The 19,284-nt window shown below is 37.0% G+C and overlaps 1 protein-coding gene across 22 annotated transcripts in view; it reads right to left on the bottom strand.

Moving 5' to 3' along the window:
• The window catches only part of NR2C1 (nuclear receptor subfamily 2 group C member 1), a 51,427-nt gene that overhangs the window by 11,700 nt on the left and 20,443 nt on the right, over positions 1-19,284 (bottom strand). For 15 of the 22 annotated variants that reach the window (XM_035551578.2, XM_035551579.2, XM_050709783.1 and 12 more), the window contains 6 exons: positions 14,968-15,075; positions 9,537-9,767; positions 6,275-6,356; positions 3,759-3,938; positions 1,219-1,366; positions 1,046-1,136 (listed from right to left, as the gene is read on the bottom strand). In XM_035551578.2, coding sequence (XP_035407471.1) covers positions 1,046-1,136; positions 1,219-1,366; positions 3,759-3,938; positions 6,275-6,356; positions 9,537-9,767; positions 14,968-15,075 — 840 coding nt within the window. The remainder of the gene's footprint in view (positions 1-1,045; positions 1,137-1,218; positions 1,367-3,758; positions 3,939-6,274; positions 6,357-9,536; positions 9,768-14,967; positions 15,076-19,284) is intronic. The other 7 variants (XM_035551605.2, XM_035551606.2, XM_035551609.2 and 4 more) reach the window with 1 other exon arrangement.

Below are 19,284 nucleotides of genomic sequence, written 5' to 3'. Positions count from 1 at the left end.
CTTCCCTCCTTCCTTCCTTCCTCCCTCCCTGCCTTCCTCCCTCCCTCCCTTCCCTCCTCATGTAAACAATATCATACTAATAGGAGAATGTTTGAAGAGGAGGAACATACAAAAAGTCACCTTCAAGCAAGCAGGAAAATAACTCTGCTGCAGCCTTTTTGTTATAACTTTATTTAATTGCAAGGGAACAAGCTGTTTCAGTAGTGACCAGTACTTCAAGTAGGCAGTTAAGCCATGTTTCCCACCCTACTCCACAATAAATAAATAAATAAATAATGCGGAAAATGCACGTTTACAGGCAAGTAAGCTGCTACTAAAACCAGCATGCTACGTGTCATTTAACTCACTTAGTCATAGAGACAGTGCCAGAAAAATGAAATGGAAGAAACAACATTTGATGGGGCCTTTTGCAGACAGAGTGAGGAAAAATGCACATAAACAGTGTGAGGTAATTTAATATCAGCTAGAAAAATACAGAAGCTTCCTACTGTGCATGTGTAGGGACATTATCACATCGATTTAGTGGATTGGTATGTGTAACAAAACGGAAACAAATGAAAACCAGCTCAGAAATATATCAGAAACAAAAACTGTTGCTCAGACAGCTCTTATTAGCTTTGAAAAAATATTAGCAATAAAGGGAAAAAAAAAGAAAAACTAACAGTATTTTTGAAATGCACTGTGACAATGCCATAGCCATGTGAGGTTTTACAAACACCTCACTGTATTGGAAGAAAAGCAATCTCGAAGTGTCAGGATTACCACAAAGTAAAATAAGGTGGCCCTTAAGGCTCTCCAGAAATGGGGGAGGAAGGCATTTGCTTTGCAGAGTTTTTAGCATTTTTACTACGCAGGGCTAGAAGCATTCTTTTGAAGAGAAGGCATCTACAGCACTGGGCAATATTGTAAATGAATGTTTTAAACATGAATTTATTAAAACAAAGGTACAACAAAACAGAACAACCTTCCATCCCTACATACACCATTATAGCAAACAAAAAGTATATGAATCAGCACTTAGCATAGCAGTCATATCGTCACATACCTTATCTGGAGTCATCAAAACAGTAGGCTCGCTTTTTATCCCAGACTGATGAATGTTAACAAACATTCCTGATTCCAGCAGACCTGTCGACCTGACACAAAACAGCACGCATTTTAATTTGGGGGTGATTTCCAGAAACAGAGACAGCTGCTTTTGGAGTAGAATTTACATACCTTGCTGTTTCATTGTCTGTTACAAAAGTTGGAGTTGCAGCTAATGGACTGCGAAGATCTTTCCGAATGTAGATCTTTTCTGTAGAAGCTGCACAGTTTGAAGACTTCTCTCTTGACACTTCAATAGGTTTCCTCTCACACTGCACAGCTAATAAAACAGTATGAAACTATTGTTACATCACAAATTACAGTCTAAGAAATAATCCTTTTTTTCTTTACTTACTCTTCAATTTTAATAACAATTCTGAGTATGTACAGAGATCATAACTTAAAATATATACATAACCAGTAAACTAATATCTCGAGTAAAAAACAACAAACGCATTTGATTTGTTCTTAATGAAATGATGTAGTAGTCAAAGTCTGAGATCAAACATACACAAACTGAAAAATTTTTCAAGTTACCGTTAAGACAGAAATCCCCTTATACCTTATGTTCAATTTGGGTCTTTAAGGGGAGGTTTACTGCTTCTGTCTCTCAATTTCACTAGCCACGCTCTCAGTTCATTTTTAAAGGACAGCAGGTCATTGAACCACATGACTTCGTACACTTAAGGAAGCCTCCCAAGTTAGGAGCTTATAAAATAGAGGGGGAAAGGGACATTCGCAAAGTCCAATTCAGACCATTCAAGATCTGGGTGAGACCTTGACCCAAAATCAATTATGTAATAAAACAAACAAATTTTTAATTTGAATAGCTCAGTGAAATTAGGTGGAATGAATCTGTGCTTTAGCCTATAGAAACATCACCTTGTCTTGGATGAACTAGAGAATATTAAAGTGAAATTTAAAGTATAATACCCCATGGTGAATTCTCCAGCTCTCAGGAATAAAGCTGAGGGAAAACTTGTAAAATCAAACTGTAAACTCAGTAAAAGGAAAACCAAATTTCTGGAAAAATAACAAACTAATAAACTAATACAATGTTGTTACTGCAAAATTTAATTAATAAAAGGTATTTTCAAAGAGGCAATTTATTTTTTAAAAAGGATTTTTTCTTCTACAAATTTTAAAATGGTACAAGTAATTTTATAGAATGAATTAAGATCCTGGAAAAATTATAAACCTGGTCTGTACATAATTTAAAATATGCATCAATTCACCAACCTGATAAGCACTGGCTACTGACTAGCAAAGCCTCTTTAGCATTGTATTGCACATAGAAATAGTTTAAGCCTATAGGGAGAACCCTGAATGTTGATTATTTTTTAAAACAAAGACAAAAAAAAAACCAACTTTCTTCAGTTATGCTGTTTTGGAAAATGTATAAAGAAAAAAAAATTTAAAACTTTCAAGTTAGTAGTAGACTATGTTACTATTTCAATTTTTATAGTGATAATTATCACAAAAACAACCATCACAGTATCATCATGTATTTACAATGCCATTAAACCTACCCTGTAATACGTGAATGGTGCTTTGGAAGGGTGGGCAAAAGTCTTGCTCTTCCTTTGCTAACCCTGTACTCCCTAGCTGGATCCGAGTTTGCTGAAAAAGGGCCAAGACTTCTTCAAGGGACAAATAACCACACTGAGGAAGCTACAGCACCAGACAGTACTGAGTTTTCTTTCCTCTCCCCATTCTTAGGCGAGACCTAGGACGTCATGTCCTAGAACAATCCTCTCCTCCACACAGTCTTCCCCCAGGACCCAGAGTTCCCTTTTGCGCCTTCTGACCCCCAGCCCTAGCTATTTTGTTCTGCTTGAGGACTCTGTGGAGGGACAAAGTCCTGCCAGCTGAACTCGAGTGTAACGGGGAGATACACTTCATGCCCTCAGCTTTTCCTCCCCTTCTGAATTCATTTCCCCTGTGCTGGAAAAACATTACTGGCTTCTGCTGGCAGATGAGGGGCTGTAAGGTGGACAACGTCCACAGAGGTTCAAAAGGGTCAGCAAAATACAGGCGGATAGCACAGAGCAGAGCACAGGACTAATACCATGAGTATAGCAGCAGCGTGGCAGTATTTGCACTGAAGTATTCTTGTATTGCTTTACTTTTGGCATATTTAGTATTCTGATACTACGGTGGTGTTAAGGTATCATTATGTCCAATATAAGGAAACCTAAAAAGTAACTTGAAATCTGTAGGAACTGGTAAGAACTGCACTCTAGATCACTATGGATCTCTGCCTTGTGAATAACTGTCTCTGCAGAGCTTTGCCAGCAACCCAAGTTATGGCAAAAGTGACAAGAAGGTAGAGGGATTTAAGAAGTTCAGTAACTTAAAATACACACAGAAAAATTAAATTGCATGTGCAAAAAAACATGCAGGCATGCTTGACATTTGCAGCCGAGGAGCAACAAGTCATTCTCTTTTACCTCATGCAATGGGTTTATTAAGTTTGTCAAGCAATAAATATGCTTGAAGCATTTCAGACTTCTGATCACACCAAACTTGCGTAATTCTTTGAAGGAAAAAGATATGATATAAAAATATAAAACTGAGATAACAATCTGCTGTAATATTATAAAGTATATATTTTGTAGCACAAACTTTAACACAGTTGCCAGCTAAAATGATTTACACTTATTCAGACTTACAATCTTGTTTCATTCCAAATGCTATGCATCTCTGCAGCCTACAGTACTGACATCGATTCCGGTGGTGTTTGTTGATAACACAGTCTTTTGTTCCTCGACATGAATAAACCAAATTCTTGCGTATACTCCTTTTAAAGAATCCTTTACATCCCTCACAAGTTACCGCTCCATAGTGACGCCCTATTTACAAAACAACAGAAATCATGACATTAGTTTTACACTGTAATACCTCTTCTTTACAGTTTTTCTTTACTCTTATTTTTCCCCATAGGTTACAGATCTTAAAATATATCATGTGGCTATAGAACAACACAAAAATGTAATCAAAACACATTTCTGGTTTACAGCACTTCAACAGGATACATTTTTCAAACAGGCAATTAACCAAGAGCTTATTAATTTCTTGCTGAATCTGTTGACAGCGATGTTAAAAAAGCTAAGAAAACAGGTTATCAAGAACGCAGAAGAAACTCTTAAGTTACAAATCCTTTAGCAACATTTAAAATAAAAATAAAAATAATAATAATAATTGACTTGTAGTGAGTCAAATCCTGTTATTGCTGATTACAAATTCAGCTGTAGAAATTCTATGCATTGTATCTAATGGAAACACGGAAACTGCAAATATCACATTTGTCAGCAGTACGTATGGCTTCAAAGCTCTACTTTCACCTTTCTTTTTCCTAACAGAATAATGCTACTTCATTAGTTCTTTCAGTAAAAATCTTAAATGAGAACTAAACTAAAATAGAACAGATTTTTAAAAATCTGTTCTGTGAAACTTCTAATACTAACATATAAAAATTGCTTGGATGTACTACAGAAAAAAGTTTAATTATTTTTTCTGAAGTAAATTGTTTTGATTCTTCTATAGCACAAATTAAAAATATTCCTAAAAAGTACTACCTCTGATTAAGCTATACTTGGCAATTCCAACCTGTGATGAAAAAATAATTAAACCCAAGATCACTGACAAACACTCAACATACATATTGCAGAGACACCAAGGCTCCTCTTTGAACTAAGTAGGGCATATTACAGAAATAAATCTCGAATATGAACTAATTGAAGGGAAAATATATTTTTAGATTCTTTCCTCATTCTTCTCAAACTCTTTTTAGATACATCAATCTTGTCTGCCTGAAATTTCTAGAAATTCTGATTTCTAGGTTTTCTAGAGTCCATTATCACAACCATGTTACCACACTACCAAATGTGAAATTTACAGAGCATCGTACATATTAAGTATCACTAAGTATAACATTTTAATAGCAGCTGGGCTTATGAATACTTAATCCAGCGAAGCACTCGGGCTGCTTCTTCACCTGCTCTTTGATGCAGCTTCTTGCACTTCAGTTTGGAGGTGTCTGCAAAGCAGCTGGCACACCACTTCTTGCTAGATGGGAGGCTCCCCAGCACCAACAGCTGCACAGGGAAATATGGCACTGTCCCCACATTCACTACCAGGGCTCAGTACCCATGGGCAGGCCGGGATGAACAGCACCTGGGATCACCAGCCTCTCAAGGTATGCTCCAGTCCTCCACTGGGGACCCAAAGTTGTCCTCCCGGTTGGAGCAGACCAACTAGATCACCTTACGTTTGTTTGGCATAAATTTCCTTTGATGTGGGTGAAATCTGACATATATTTAGAGTTCTAGGAACTATAATTCTTACGCTAAATTTGGCTGCAGTAGCAATGTCAGGTGATTTCATTTTCTAGGCAGTTTGCTCTACAACCTACTACCTTTCATGACGAAATCCTAATGTTAACTACTTCCCTCCCCTGCCCTGCATTTTCATACACTCTATTTCTATCATTTTCAAAAAGGAGTATTTAATTGCAATTCCCATATTTTGATGTTATTGGAGATCCATCACACAGATTTCAATCAGACAAACCACAAGAATCTTCTGAAGGAGCAATCATTTCCCTACTTAGTCTAATTTTAGCTAACTAACTATACTGTTCTTAAGTTTATTTTTAACTGGAACTATACTGCATTTGTACAGTTTTAATCATGGTTCTTCAAATAACTAACTGTCCCACATAAACCTAAGGTCAGCAGGGTTTTTTTTCAGATACCTACAGTGTCTTCCTTGCCTACTGATTTCATATTTTAAATAACAAACAGCTTTCTCATCTATTTTAAGAGAATTTGACAATAACATAGTTCACTGCATGACCTTCTTTTAAGAAAAAAGTCTTAAGAGCAAGTCACTTAAGTTATTCTATCAGCCAATTTTCATAATCGAAATTAAAATGCGTTAGTCTAAGAAAGAAGGGCAAAAATTATCTGGTAGGAAACATATTCAATTTCTGATGTAAAACAGCAATAAACAAGTTCCGCCCACAGAACCTAGAGTAATATTTAGTGTAACTCTCTGCTATGAAAAAGAGCGTATGTTTCCTGTTTGTGTATTATATATATCTATACATATTCCAAGTGTTACATAGCTTAAGAAGAATTTTAAACTGCTTTTATAAAATTGTACTACCTTAAAAAAAGTTAAATACCTGATGCCTTGTCTCCACATACAACACACAGATCAAACACTTTATTTAGGGCCTGTTCATTGGGAGAGTTGTCTGTTAAAATCTGGAAAAAAATAGGAAATAATTTCATTTTTCTTTTTCTTACCATCAAGAAAGATTAAAATAAATCTCATGCTTGTGGATTTCCTCTAAGATAAGGGACTAAATCTACGAAGTATGAAGTTTTCTTGAGTACATTTTACAGTCCTCACAGACAAAAAGGAGTTGAGCTACCTGCCATGCCACTGAGCTCCTAATCAGGATGCAATGAAAGTTTTACTTGTAATACTTCCAGTGAGATTTCAAGATTTCATTTTATCTAAGTATTACCTCTGCAGAATAGACTGACGTTTTGAAAAACATTTATCATCTGCATACTCATTTTGTTGAATACATACCTTTTGCTGAATTTTGGATTTACAGTCTAATGACTTGATCATAGTACAAAAGAGGTAAAAGCATTAAACAGAAGAAAAAAAAGCCTTGAAAGGGCTATCATTTCTACATTCGTAATTGTTGATTCATTTTTTGCAATACACATTTTTAACAATAAAATGGAGGACCAACAGAAAACATATTCTGAACAGTATCATTAATTATCAAGTGGTATATAGTTTGGCTTTCAGTAAGTTTGACATTATTTCTGCATTCGTGTCTTGTCTTATTAATTTATTTCTGGAACCTGTAAAGTTTCGTTAAGCACATGTTAGAACCACAGCACTACAATGCAGGCACTACAGCCTTCTATTTGATCTTTAAGAACTCTAACCCACTAAGATAAATGACATACATTAAAATAAATAAACAAAGAAAGAAAGAACCCAAAGGATCATGTAAGTAACAACCAAACACCATCTTGACAATAATGTAAAGAAGAAAAGAGAAAATTATTCTTTCCACTAAAAAGTGATATAATTTAGAAGTTTTACAAGTTTCTGACTTCTGCAGTGTCTTAATAGGAATTCAGACACTCTCGTTCTTGTTTTGCATATTCAAAAAAGGACCTTTGATAAGAAGAAAGATAACTTACTGAAAGAAGAAAGTACCCTATCTTCTACAGAGAAAATTTAAAAATCACATTTTTCAAAGTTTGGAAACTAGTAGACTTACATATGGGAATGTTTAAGAAGTCTATTTCTTTCTAGTCAGTCTCTGTTAACAGCACTGTCTCAGAGACTTGCCTATTAAGTTTTCTTTTAATATAGCATCTTTTTAAGAAAAATAATCTTGACGGGTTAAAAGAATGTTAACTTTTCATTGCTTCCTAATTTCCATCATCACCATTATGCATATTCATGACATGATATAAAATATATACAAACAAATTTTAAGTCCTTCCATAGATGAAACCTGCACCGAAACTGGAAGTTCCACATAAGGAAGGACGACAGAATTTGGCCCAGGAGGAGATTAAAATCCCAGACTCAGAGAACTCATCAACTGACCTTGAATATGTAGAATAAAAATTGATTATTAGAATGAAGAAGAGCCACTGAAGGTGAAGCAGACGATGGGAGAAAGGGTTTTGCAAAATGTGTCAACGTAAAAATAAGGTGTAATAAAGGAGAGATTTTCTGTGCAGCAAATGAACAGGCATTTCAAGTGAAGGCTACAGAAGAATGACAAAAAAGACAAAACTGCAGATGAAAGATCATTTAGGAGAGAAAACATGAAAGAGGCCAAAGAATATGAAGTTAAACAACAAATGAATAGTACTCTGTATTTCACCGACTTTCAATGGAGAACAAAAACAATCTCTGCCACTACATACTTGCTGGCAATAGAACAATCTAACTCAAGTAAGAGAGTATTTTGTTGCCTCCCAAACTCAGCTACATTGCCCAAACTGCCTAAGCACAAATAGAGCTTTTAATTTTCTGTCCAGACTTCCCCTATGCCCGAATCTTGTTCTTTAAACCAGTGTGGCACACTTTTCATCTTTTAAACTGTCTTCTGAAAAAAAACTTTCTATTAGGATTACTTCAAATCCTATCCCACTGCTTTATATGTCTGTTGAGGCCTACCTAAAATATGAAATGTATAATACCACCACACATGCTGAAATTCCTCTCAGTTGGATTGACTTTTGCTACTGCTTGCACATATGGGTAGTAAATCAGAGGAGTGGCCTGGCCCTAGAAAAGCAGAAACTAAAAAGATCAGGAGTCTTCATTTGGGAAAACAGATTACTTGAAGAAGGATATGATAGTGATTTGTAAAAAAAAAAAAAAAAAAAAGAATCCATTTTTACTATTTTTACTATATAGTTTTTACTGCCATAGGTTATTATACTGACCAAAACATAAATGGTCTATCACAAATCACAAGAAAGGCCTGTTTCTGGCCATTTTTTAGGTGTAAGATACTGGACTAAATGGACTGTAGCTATCCTAATGTTGCCTGGACTGCCACACTGGTGTAATTTAATAGGAGAATAAATGTACACGGGTAAATCAACACATGATAACTGTGGTTTAGCTGAAGTGCAGTAATCTCCTCCTTCATGTAGAAGGATCTTGTATCTCCCAGGTCTTCCGGGCTTGTTCTTTGCACTCTTGGAATCAGTGCTATCACATGCTCATCTGTGGAGGATATGGGACAGAAGGCTTGGAAGTTGGAGCATAAGGACTAAGTGGCACATACAATGTGTGGTGGAGTATAGAGCACTGGGGACCGGTTTAGGGAGTTACAACCCTCACTACTAATAATCTCACATCATTTTGGGTTTTGTAAATGCAGAATCTTTAGTGCTACTTTCCCACCGCCATTCCTTACTAACAGTCTCTCCGAGAAATTGCCTTGGAGTACAATTCACACAGCTGTGAACAGTAGTTACAACAAGTGTATGAAAAGGAAAATAAGGAGAAGGAAATGTTAAGTTATGAGGACAAGGGAGAAAAGATTATTTTTTCAACAATATATGAAAACAGAGGGAGAATCAATGAAGTAGCAATAAAGAAGGACTGTTGGTACGTCTGGAAAGGACAATAAAAGTTACACTTCTCTTTCTAATCTCATGAGCCAGGATATAAATGGATATAAATTTTGAAAGCAGTAAGTTCACAAAAAATGTGTTCTTCATAATTTCTAAGTATCCACAATGAGTCCTAATGCAAGAAAAAGTATAGCATTAAAAAAAAAAAAAGAACTTGAAAAAGGAGAACCCAGACAGACATACTTGGAAATAAAACATCTCTTCTTATCCCATTTGAACCAAAAGTATGAAATAAAGTGGATTATCTACCTGGATGTGTTGTGCAGATATATCAGGGGATGCAAAAAACAGTTGGTTGACACCTGCAGCATCTGGAGTTGCTAGGATTACTTTTCCTGGAGTGGAATCTTGTCTGGCAAGGATCACCTTGCTTGGGGTAGAGCCATCATGATTTGTTAAGATGAACTGCTTGCCTGCTGAGCTCTGATCAAGTGCTGTAACAATCTGAATCTTCTGGCCCGTCTGCTGATCTGTGACAATCTAATAATACATTTATCTCAAATTGTTATGGTAATGTAATCACCCTTGGGGCCCAATCTGGGCTCTCGAAGAAAACGGGAATTTTGCCTTTGACAACTGTGAAGTAGGATTGTCCTCCCCTCTGTCACACAAGAGTTAAGTAAACTCAGGCAAAACCTTGGATTTTCACTTTTTTTAAACGCACTTGAGTCACCTTTGTGTTTGAAGTCAAAACCTGAATTCTCTCTTTTATTTTTTACAAATGGCCCATGCTTTTACAAAACTACCAAAACCCCCTGCCAATTCCAGCATCCAGAATTTGAGGTGTCTGTAACTTAGCCCTAGGGCCCGTAAGTTTCTGAGAAATCTTTAACTTTTGAATTTGCTGCACACCATGCAAAGTGCTTAGTACCTCCTGTATTTGTATGCTTAAAAAGAAACATCCTAAAACAACAACCATAGACTTCAAAGTGAAAAAAGAAAGCATCAAACAGCAAGAAAAGCAATAATATTTTCACACAACTGTACAAACATTTTATACTTCATTTTTTGGGTCTGTTTTTTACATGTATGTTCCTAAATAAAATAAGTTAAAATTCTGTTTTCTCTGCCTCTGCCTTTTTTTTTTTTTAAGGAAAAGAATGATTTTCATGTTTCATTACTTAAACAAAGTGAGACCTACAGGTTGTTTTTTCCATTTTTTTTTCCTATTTTCAAGCACAAACACAGCAGACTTTTATTAAAAAGCCTTCCAGTAAACTCATTTTTTGCCAACTTTGTCAGAAGATTATAATTCTTGGAGAAAATAATCAAGACTCCATCTGTCTTCCACTATAACACTTTTAGTCACTTCTTGCCTTTCTTTCCAAAAGCTTATACCAAGAACTGCCTGGTTTATTCTAGAGATTAAGGACCACCATTATACAATGACTATTTCCTGCAAACTATTTTTGAATTACAGATCAATTAATTTTGCTGTTAACATTTCAGGCGTCTAACTTTTCTTTTTTTTCTCTCTGCAAAGCACAATTAAGACCTATTTAGGCTAGAAGGCCAGGTAATTATAGAATATCAGAGGCTAAAAATACAAAGCAAACATCAACTACCATGAGATCGGGGGGCAGGGTAGGAAGATAGGACAAAAACCCCACAGAAGCTACCAAGACGATAAATACAGTATTTTCCATTCAGTTTTCTAAGATATCCACATACCCAGGACCACAAATGACTACAGCAGTCCTTTATTTCTTCTTTCAATTCCTTTATGATTCCTTAAAAGGCAAAACTTCCTTGCCATTTTACATCCCTTCTTCCCTTAACTTTCTCCTTAGATTCCATTTGTCTTCATTTTACAATCTTTATTTTTCTTGTGTCCTTTCTGGCTATTTCAAAGTAGCTGATGTTCCCTTCCCCTTCCCCTCTCCAAGCACCTCTGCTTCACTGGGATTAGAAGAAATCCAACGCATGTGATCCTCAACTGGGTGCATAAAGATACAAAAGCCAAACACAGAATATTTTGCTGTTTCTTGAATACCCAGACTTATTCTTTAACAGATACTAATCTAAAATCTGTGTCACTATCAAAACTTAAAAGTGCAACTGTATACATCAAAAGAAGGCATATACCTTATCAGGTTAGGTTTATATGAAGTATAATATAAAGCTAATTCAAAACCTGACATTTTTCCAGTGACAATACAAAGTTGTGCTAAGGTTGGAATTATTTTTTGGATATGTATGCTAAATTATCTACTTATTATCATAGTCCAGACACTTATTTTTAAAAGGTAGGTATTTTCACTGCATGACATAGTGGGTACAATGTAGTGTTAATATCCATACAAAGCTATTCAATCTGCACAAATGTTCTCTGCAGCTCTCAAGCGTTTGACAACACACAGGCGTAACAGAAAGCAATTCAAACAATTAAGAGCATTCTGTCTGCAGCTAAATCCTTATGGGCAGAGAGCTGCAAAAGCTCCACCTAAATCTCAAAGGGACTTTGGAAGTGGAGCATTCCATCAAAGTATAACAACTTTATAACAACTTCCAGTACCGAAATATTGAGATAAGAGAAAATAATCAGAGGGAAAGAGAAAACCACTTATCTTCTCAAGAAAATACATCAGGGCTCAAAGACAACAAATTGTGTTTCTGAATAATCTGAAATTCAGTGTTGCCAAAGAGATCATGCTGTAAAGCAGGAATATATTAATTCAGGATTGTCGGCCTAAAAATGTATTTCTCCCATGTATTTAAGTGTCCTGATGATAACAGAGGATAGTATTTTCTTTCATTTCATTTATTGACTTGTCTGTTAACAAGTTTTGACTTTCATTTCATTATCATTTCAATAAATTAAATATCTCAATAATTCTCGGTTCCTCTTTTAGGAAAAAAAGGCACGTTTAAACATAAAAGGATGAGTCTACCTGCTGGTTTTGAACAGAAATGTCATTTAACAATGTGACATTCAACTTTTATAGAAACTCTGCTGGCTTTAGGTGGCAGGGTTTTGGTAGTGTGGGGCTGCACGGGTGGCCTCTGTGAGCAGAGCCCAGCAGCTGCCCCATGTCACATAAGAGCCAGCTTCAGGTGGCTCCAAAAGTGAACCACCAATGGCCAAAGCTGAGCCAGTGAGCCATGCTGGTTGCACCTCTGACAGCAGATTTAACAAAAGGGAAAAAATGCTGTGCTACAGCAGTGGGGACAGAGAGGAGTGAGAAACAGCCCTGCAGACCCCAAGGTCAGTGCAGCAGGAGGGCAGGAGGTGCTCCAGGCACGCAGCAGCAGTTCCCTGTCAGCCTGTGGAGAGGCCCCTGGTGGAGCAGGCTGTCCCCCTGCAGCCCATGTGTCCCACATGGAGCAGATCTCCACGCTGCAGCCCGTGGAGGAGCCCCCGGTGGAGCAGGTGGATGTGGCCTGGAGGACGCTGCGGCCCATGGAGAGCCCCCGCAGGAGCAGGCCCCGGGCCGGAGCTGCAGCCCGTGGAGAGGAGCCCACGCAGGAGCAGGGGTCTGGGGGGAGCTGCCACCCGTGGGGGACCCGTGCTGGAGCAGTTTGCTCCTGGGGGATGGAGAGGAGCCCCCGCAGGCTCAGTTCGGGAAGGACGGCATCCCATGGGAGGGACCCCACGTGGAGCAGGGGCAGAGAGTGACGAAGAAAGAGTGAAGGAGATGAAGCGTTAGGGACTGACCACAGCCCCTGCTCCCCTGTGTTGTTTGGGGGGAGGAGGTAGAAGAGGGTGGATGAGTAGGAAGGTGTTTTTATTTGCTTTAGTTTCTTTCTGCTCTAGTCTGCCAGTGATAGGCAATAAATTACATTAAACTCCCTTATGTTGAGTCTGTTTTTCCTGTGATGGTAACTGGAGAGAGATCTCCCTGTCCTTATCTCAACCCGTGAGCTTTTTTTCATCTTATTTTCTCCCCCTGTCCTTTTGAGGAGAGGGGAGTGAAAGCACAGTGTGGTAGTGCTGAACTGCCTACCTGCATGAAACCACCACAGAGACAAAATGTTAACTTTCCCTAAAAAGGGTGACTAGTGAAATATATTTTAAAGAACATTTTAAATTTAACATTTACAATTTTTAATCAGAATTTTGTATTTCAAGATTTCAGATAATTCTTTATGTGCACTTAATAATAACAAAACAAAGCAAAAAATATTAACTGAAATGATAAGCTGAAAATGAACCAATCTACTATATTTTTTGAACATTTCACTGAAATGTATTTGTTCATACAATCTATTTTATTTTTCCACTATAAATTCTTCTTTGTGGAAAGTTTTCATTACTAACTTCTATCCCATATCTAATTTCTTACTATTATTTATATTGCTGCCATGTTTGTAGATGCCTGTTGCAGGAAGGATGCCGTTCTGAGCGCTGTCTCAGACAAGAGACAACCACTATCTGAAAGCACTCACCATCCATTTTGAAGCAAGAATCGATGAGTGAGGTGAAAAAAGACAAGGGGCGAAGGACCTGGGACAGAAACAAGTGGTACTTCAGCTACCCGAGATGATGAAAAACTATATAAAGGTCATCGGAACAAAACTATCCCTAGAAATACAGTTCTTCTATGTTCTTCATATTTGCAGTGGCTACAGTCCTTATCTGAAATTAGTTCTCTCTTCCCCCCTATACCCCCTCCAAAGGAGTTTAGATGTCTGCCACTGGCTCTGAATCAATACAACTGTCTTGCTGTTCAAAGGCTTGTGGTCATATATGTTGTCCTATATTCAGACCCTGATACTGAAATTACATTAAATGGCTTCCCACTACAGCATACAGATATTGATGAAGAAAACAGGATAAAGAGACATGAGTTAACTGATTAATACAAATTAATTAAAATTACAGCTGTACAGAAAGCATAGAAAAGGAGTGGAGGTAGCTGAAAGAATAAAGATCCACCGCATAGATAAGGCTGACACCAGGACTAGAATACAGGCAGTGGTAAAACAAAACAAAAGATCATGTATGGGGGCACTAGTGAAGAATCTTGGAAGGTAGGACAAAGCTTGAATGCAATATGCTGAAACGGGAGAAAAACAGTGAAAAATACTGAAGAGTGAAGCAGCAAAAGAAAAAAGCAACCAAGATTATACTAGCAGTTGGCTCACAAACTGGAGTGTTTTTGTGTGCAACAACATGTGTCTGAGAATATTTTAAAAATTTCTGCTGTGGTTAATATTTTTTTCCAAGAGGAAATTTTAAAATAGAGCATTCGCTTGAGTTGGAGATTATTACCTGGCTAGGCTATAAATTAGCTTACTGAGACGTATAACACTGGTTGAAATGGGCCAAACCCAGCATCCTTTAACACACTTCTCAGACTTGTATCAACAATATAATGCAGTATTTTCCCTCATCCCCGCTCCAACTTGTAGAAATGCTCCAACAACTTAGCTGAATTAACAAATCTCAAAAGTTTATAACAGTTTTTAAAGAGCAGTATCATTACAGTATTGGGGGGAAACCTTTATTCTATTCAGCAGTTATAATTTTTGTACATCTTAAAATTCTTTGGAGTAAAAACAAAAAAAAGCATTGGAATAATGTTTTATTTCTATTTATATAAAAACAACCCCTAGCACCCAGGACTGAATATTTACATTCTAGCAAATAACATGAGGCAAATGAAAAAGAACAATACATGAAAATTGGTGGAAATAAATAGCTCATCACTGCTTTTAAAATATATTGGATGAAGCATACCTGTATACGCTGTGGTAAAGAGAGGCCTGAATCTGAAGGTACGATCTGTATTCGTTGTGCTGTCCCATCCATTAGTGTTTGTGTAACAGCTCCTTGGGAATGGGTAATCTAGAAAGAATAAACAAATGTAATGGATTGACAATGGATATATTACCTTAAGGACTGATATACCAATTCAATGGATGAACTCCTGTAAAGTTTTACCAAGTTCTGACTTCTCTACACAAGGCTATGAAAAGTGTGACATACTTCCTATATAAGGAATTCAAATGCTTGCAAACTAATTTAATAGCTTAATTTTGCTAGTTAGAAAATTCTATTCATGACATGTCATGAATGTTTTAAAGCTATTTTAAAATACCTTCACTTAGAAATTTAGAAACACTAAGTAAAACAATCAGTTGTTGGCAAATCCACTTCAGTTAATTAGACTGAGTATTTTCTGAATTATTACTACTGATGTTCATGTTCATAAACTAAACGTGATACCTTTCATTATAGTTGTGTTACATTTAAACTAACATTATTTTTACCTTAATGGCTTACATAAAGTGACAAAAGAATTTTTGGTGTGGAAACACAGCAATTGGCCTGTTTTGTTCTGCTGAGCCTCAAAGAACTAAAACCAAAACCAAAGAACTCTCTACCAGGGAACTACCAAGAATCTTAGAGCAGATCAATGAAATGGTCAAATTCAGCAAGCATTGTATCTGAAAACAAATTTAAGCCTCTGCTCTCAGATAGTTTGTGGAAGTGCTTTAAAAATTATCACTATTTTAAAAAAATTTCACATACTATCGCCAAACTTATATAGGTATTATTCACTCAATTATTTGTTCACAAAAAATGAGAAGTACAGCTGCTATGTACAGAGGCTTGGTCCAAAATGCAGGACTTTTTGTAGTACAAAGGACATTTGTCTTCACAGTGTTTAGATACCTTCAGACTAAATTTTTTGTCTTACATTCCCCAGGAACTTCCCAAACATTTTGCAGCATAACTATTTATACAGATCAAAAAATGTTTCATCCTGCAATTCCTGTACTAATAATAATTCCTAGCTTCTACACCATTTAAAAATGCTACTATTCAACCGTGTCTTTTTCCCAAGAATTAAATTAAGTAATATACACTTCTACGTGCCATAAAGATACTGTTTCATGACTGGTTGAGAGCTTTTTTCTTCCTCCTGGATCCGCTTCCTGACTTTGCAATCACACCACCGTGTAAGTGGTAACGCCAGCACAAGAAAGGCAAGAAGACACAGCTGGAGGTGAGCGAGAGAAGGAGGAAGGAGTGCTAGGCAAGACTTTCCCTTACAGCAGAAATACAAACTCCAATCAACCTAAACTGCTTTTGAAACTTCACCCCAAACTGCATTACTTTTGGCACCAGTCTCAGCTCTTATAACCTACTTGATTCTGTCCCTTCAGCTTGGTAGGTAAACCTGGTTGTTTAGTCATCCAGTGATCTGGAATAGGATATTGATGCAGGTCAAAAAATAGTCCAGCAAAAGAGAAACATTGGCTGTTCTTAGCATAGATCAAACCTTCAATCCAGATTTCCACAATGCTCAGAAGCAAATGCATCAGAGTAAATGAGACAGCAGGATTAAGCTGCTGGGGGGTGGGGGGGAGGCGACATGATGACTACTAAAGCTGCCTGCACCATCAAAAGAAATCATTGTCAAACCAAGACATTTGGAACACTGCTTTCTAAAAATACTGGATTTTTCAAGAATGTGAACAGTTTCAGTAGTTAAACGATTCATTCACTTTGCTTAAGTAAAGGAGAAAGAAGTGTCCACTATACATCAAGAGCTTGAAAGAGGTACTTTCACGCACAAAAATTCTGCAATACTCTGTCAAATGACATGCACGATGGGTGACTTACAGGCAATCAGATTTTTATGTGAACTTGTATTAACTACACAAAATAAGCTATGTATTCCAGGACTGCTTTGCAGTTACAGTGTCGCAATCTACATGTGGTATAAAGTAAAACTGCTCATCATCCCCACAAAATATTGTCAGCTTGACAGTTTTGCTTCTATACAGAATAAAGGTTTTTATTGCAGTTTAAAAAAAATACTGATCAGAATAACCACAGAATTTGTTTAAAAAATACATTTTGTACGTATATGATAGATTCTGTTTAGAAGAATGTGTAACTTTCCTCTGTTGCTGGTACCTGGCAGATCTGTGGAAACAAACTGCCACATATCTAGTGTACGGAACCACAGATAAAAGAAAGAAGATTGTTGTGGGTTCTTGACAAACAAATTCCCTACGTGAATTAAGTAATATGACTCTCATGTAGAAATATGAATTACCTCACACTTAGCAAAATCTGATGAGAAGCATGAAAAGATAAACATCGCACAATGCTCCACTTAGGCAAGGCTATACATTCTTTTTTTAATGTTTTGGTTTTATGCAAAGAAAGTCCCAAACTGGCAAAAACACATTTTTGTGAAAATCACAATAAAATCATTTGTGATAATTTTGTATTTTAAAATGCTCCATATCAAGAATTAACACTACAAAGAAATCAAAACACACCATAGAACTCTCCTGACTATTATATTGCAATAAAACACAGGAGCACTTTACCTTTTCTTCAGAATGGGAACATCTGTTGTTTTTCCTTATGTTCTACTCATGTAAATTTTTCTTGTAAATTCAATTTAAATTATTCATTCATTTCAGAGAATTACAAATGCTAGCTAAAAGACTGAACTTCCATAGAGCTTAAATATGGTTTTCAAAGCTCATATCCAGTATGCACATCACCAAGCAGATTACAGCTAGTACATCAATGGTGGGTAGGGATGTGAAATACTACAAGAAGGCCCCTGTAAGATGGACTTTCCTTGCTGACACCACCTTTCAGGCAGTGTGCTTCTTGGACAGTAATTTTCACTTATGGAATCCCACCTTGCACAGCTCTAGGTTATTCTTTTTAGTTTTTTTAAATAAAAACTGCTTTGTGCCAGGCTGGGATGCACCTTGTACCAGATAAGCAGACTGACCACAACCCAGGGGAAAAAGAGTCCTCCACTATCCCATTTTTTTTATATATTTTTTTCCAGTTTTGTCTACCACACAAGGACAAAGAGAACTCACATGAACATGTCTATGACAGTCTTATCACAGCATGAGAATAAGTGGCTAGGTGAGGACTGGGGAATGCTTAAGCCACACCATTGCAAAATAAGAAATGACAGTCTCAGGCACAGTAAAACACTAAAACCACTAAAGGACAAATCCTAACCTACATGCTGACAGAAGGATCTCCATGAAAACTGTAAGGCTGCAGTTTCACAAAGAAAGAAACAGCCCAACAGCTCCCTGCGTACAGATTCAGCATTATCACACCTCCACTCCCTCTGCCTCCTCCTCTGCCTCTCTTCCTTTGGCTACCAGTCATCTCCTTTAGGCTTCATGCTTCTCTGATCCTACTCAACTCATTAACCCAGCAGAAAAACTTCCATTTGTATCGGCTGGTGGAGAAACTGAGTTAGCTGATTACAAAGTAAGAAACAGAAAAAGGACCTTCCCTTTCCCATTGCAGTGAGACACCAGATAAGCTCACTGTCTCGTGGAAATCACATTAGGAAATTGAGAATAACTCTCACAGAGGCTAACACCATCATTTAAATGCATCATCCTCTTCTCCGAGTGGAACATACACATCATCTAGCTTTGACTAACCCACAGTTTCCAAACAAAGAAACAGGAAATACAGCCCTACTTAGGCCTCCCCATGGAATTATATTAACAGAACAAAACTATGCTAGGTACACCATTCCTACCTGTAAACACAGGGAGAAAGAAAAAAGTGATACATCACATGCACCACTAGTGTCCTTCGTGATAGCCTTAGCAATTCTCAGATGCTACAATAACAAAACCCACAAGAATTTATACAGGATAGATTAACCATCCTGCCCCCCAACCTTTCTACTTCAATTCAAGATGGAGAGGAACAAAAATTACTTGAAAAGTCATTCTATGTATGATATTGACAAGAAACCGAGCATGGGTATTTCAAGCTAAAAAATATAATTGTTCTGCTCCTGTCTTATTTAGAGAAGTGCTACTGATGGAACTTTCTAGATAAGCATGTATGCATACAGTTATCCACACTTGCAAACTATCTGTGCATCTCAGGAAGTTGTCTTGCTGCAGCACACAGATTCTGTACACAGGTGTACCAAAAAAAAACCAAAAAAACAGAAGTCTGCAGAAACAAGAATTCGATCTTCCCCCTGACATATACTAAAGACCAACAAATATTTTACAGTGATGAGCATGG

Source organism: Cygnus atratus, chromosome 1 (genome assembly GCF_013377495.2).
Source record: "Cygnus atratus isolate AKBS03 ecotype Queensland, Australia chromosome 1, CAtr_DNAZoo_HiC_assembly, whole genome shotgun sequence".
Lineage (NCBI taxonomy): Eukaryota > Metazoa > Chordata > Aves > Anseriformes > Anatidae > Cygnus > Cygnus atratus.
Note: the sequence above shows the minus strand (reverse complement) of the source record. Positions and strands in the feature narration are given on the sequence as shown.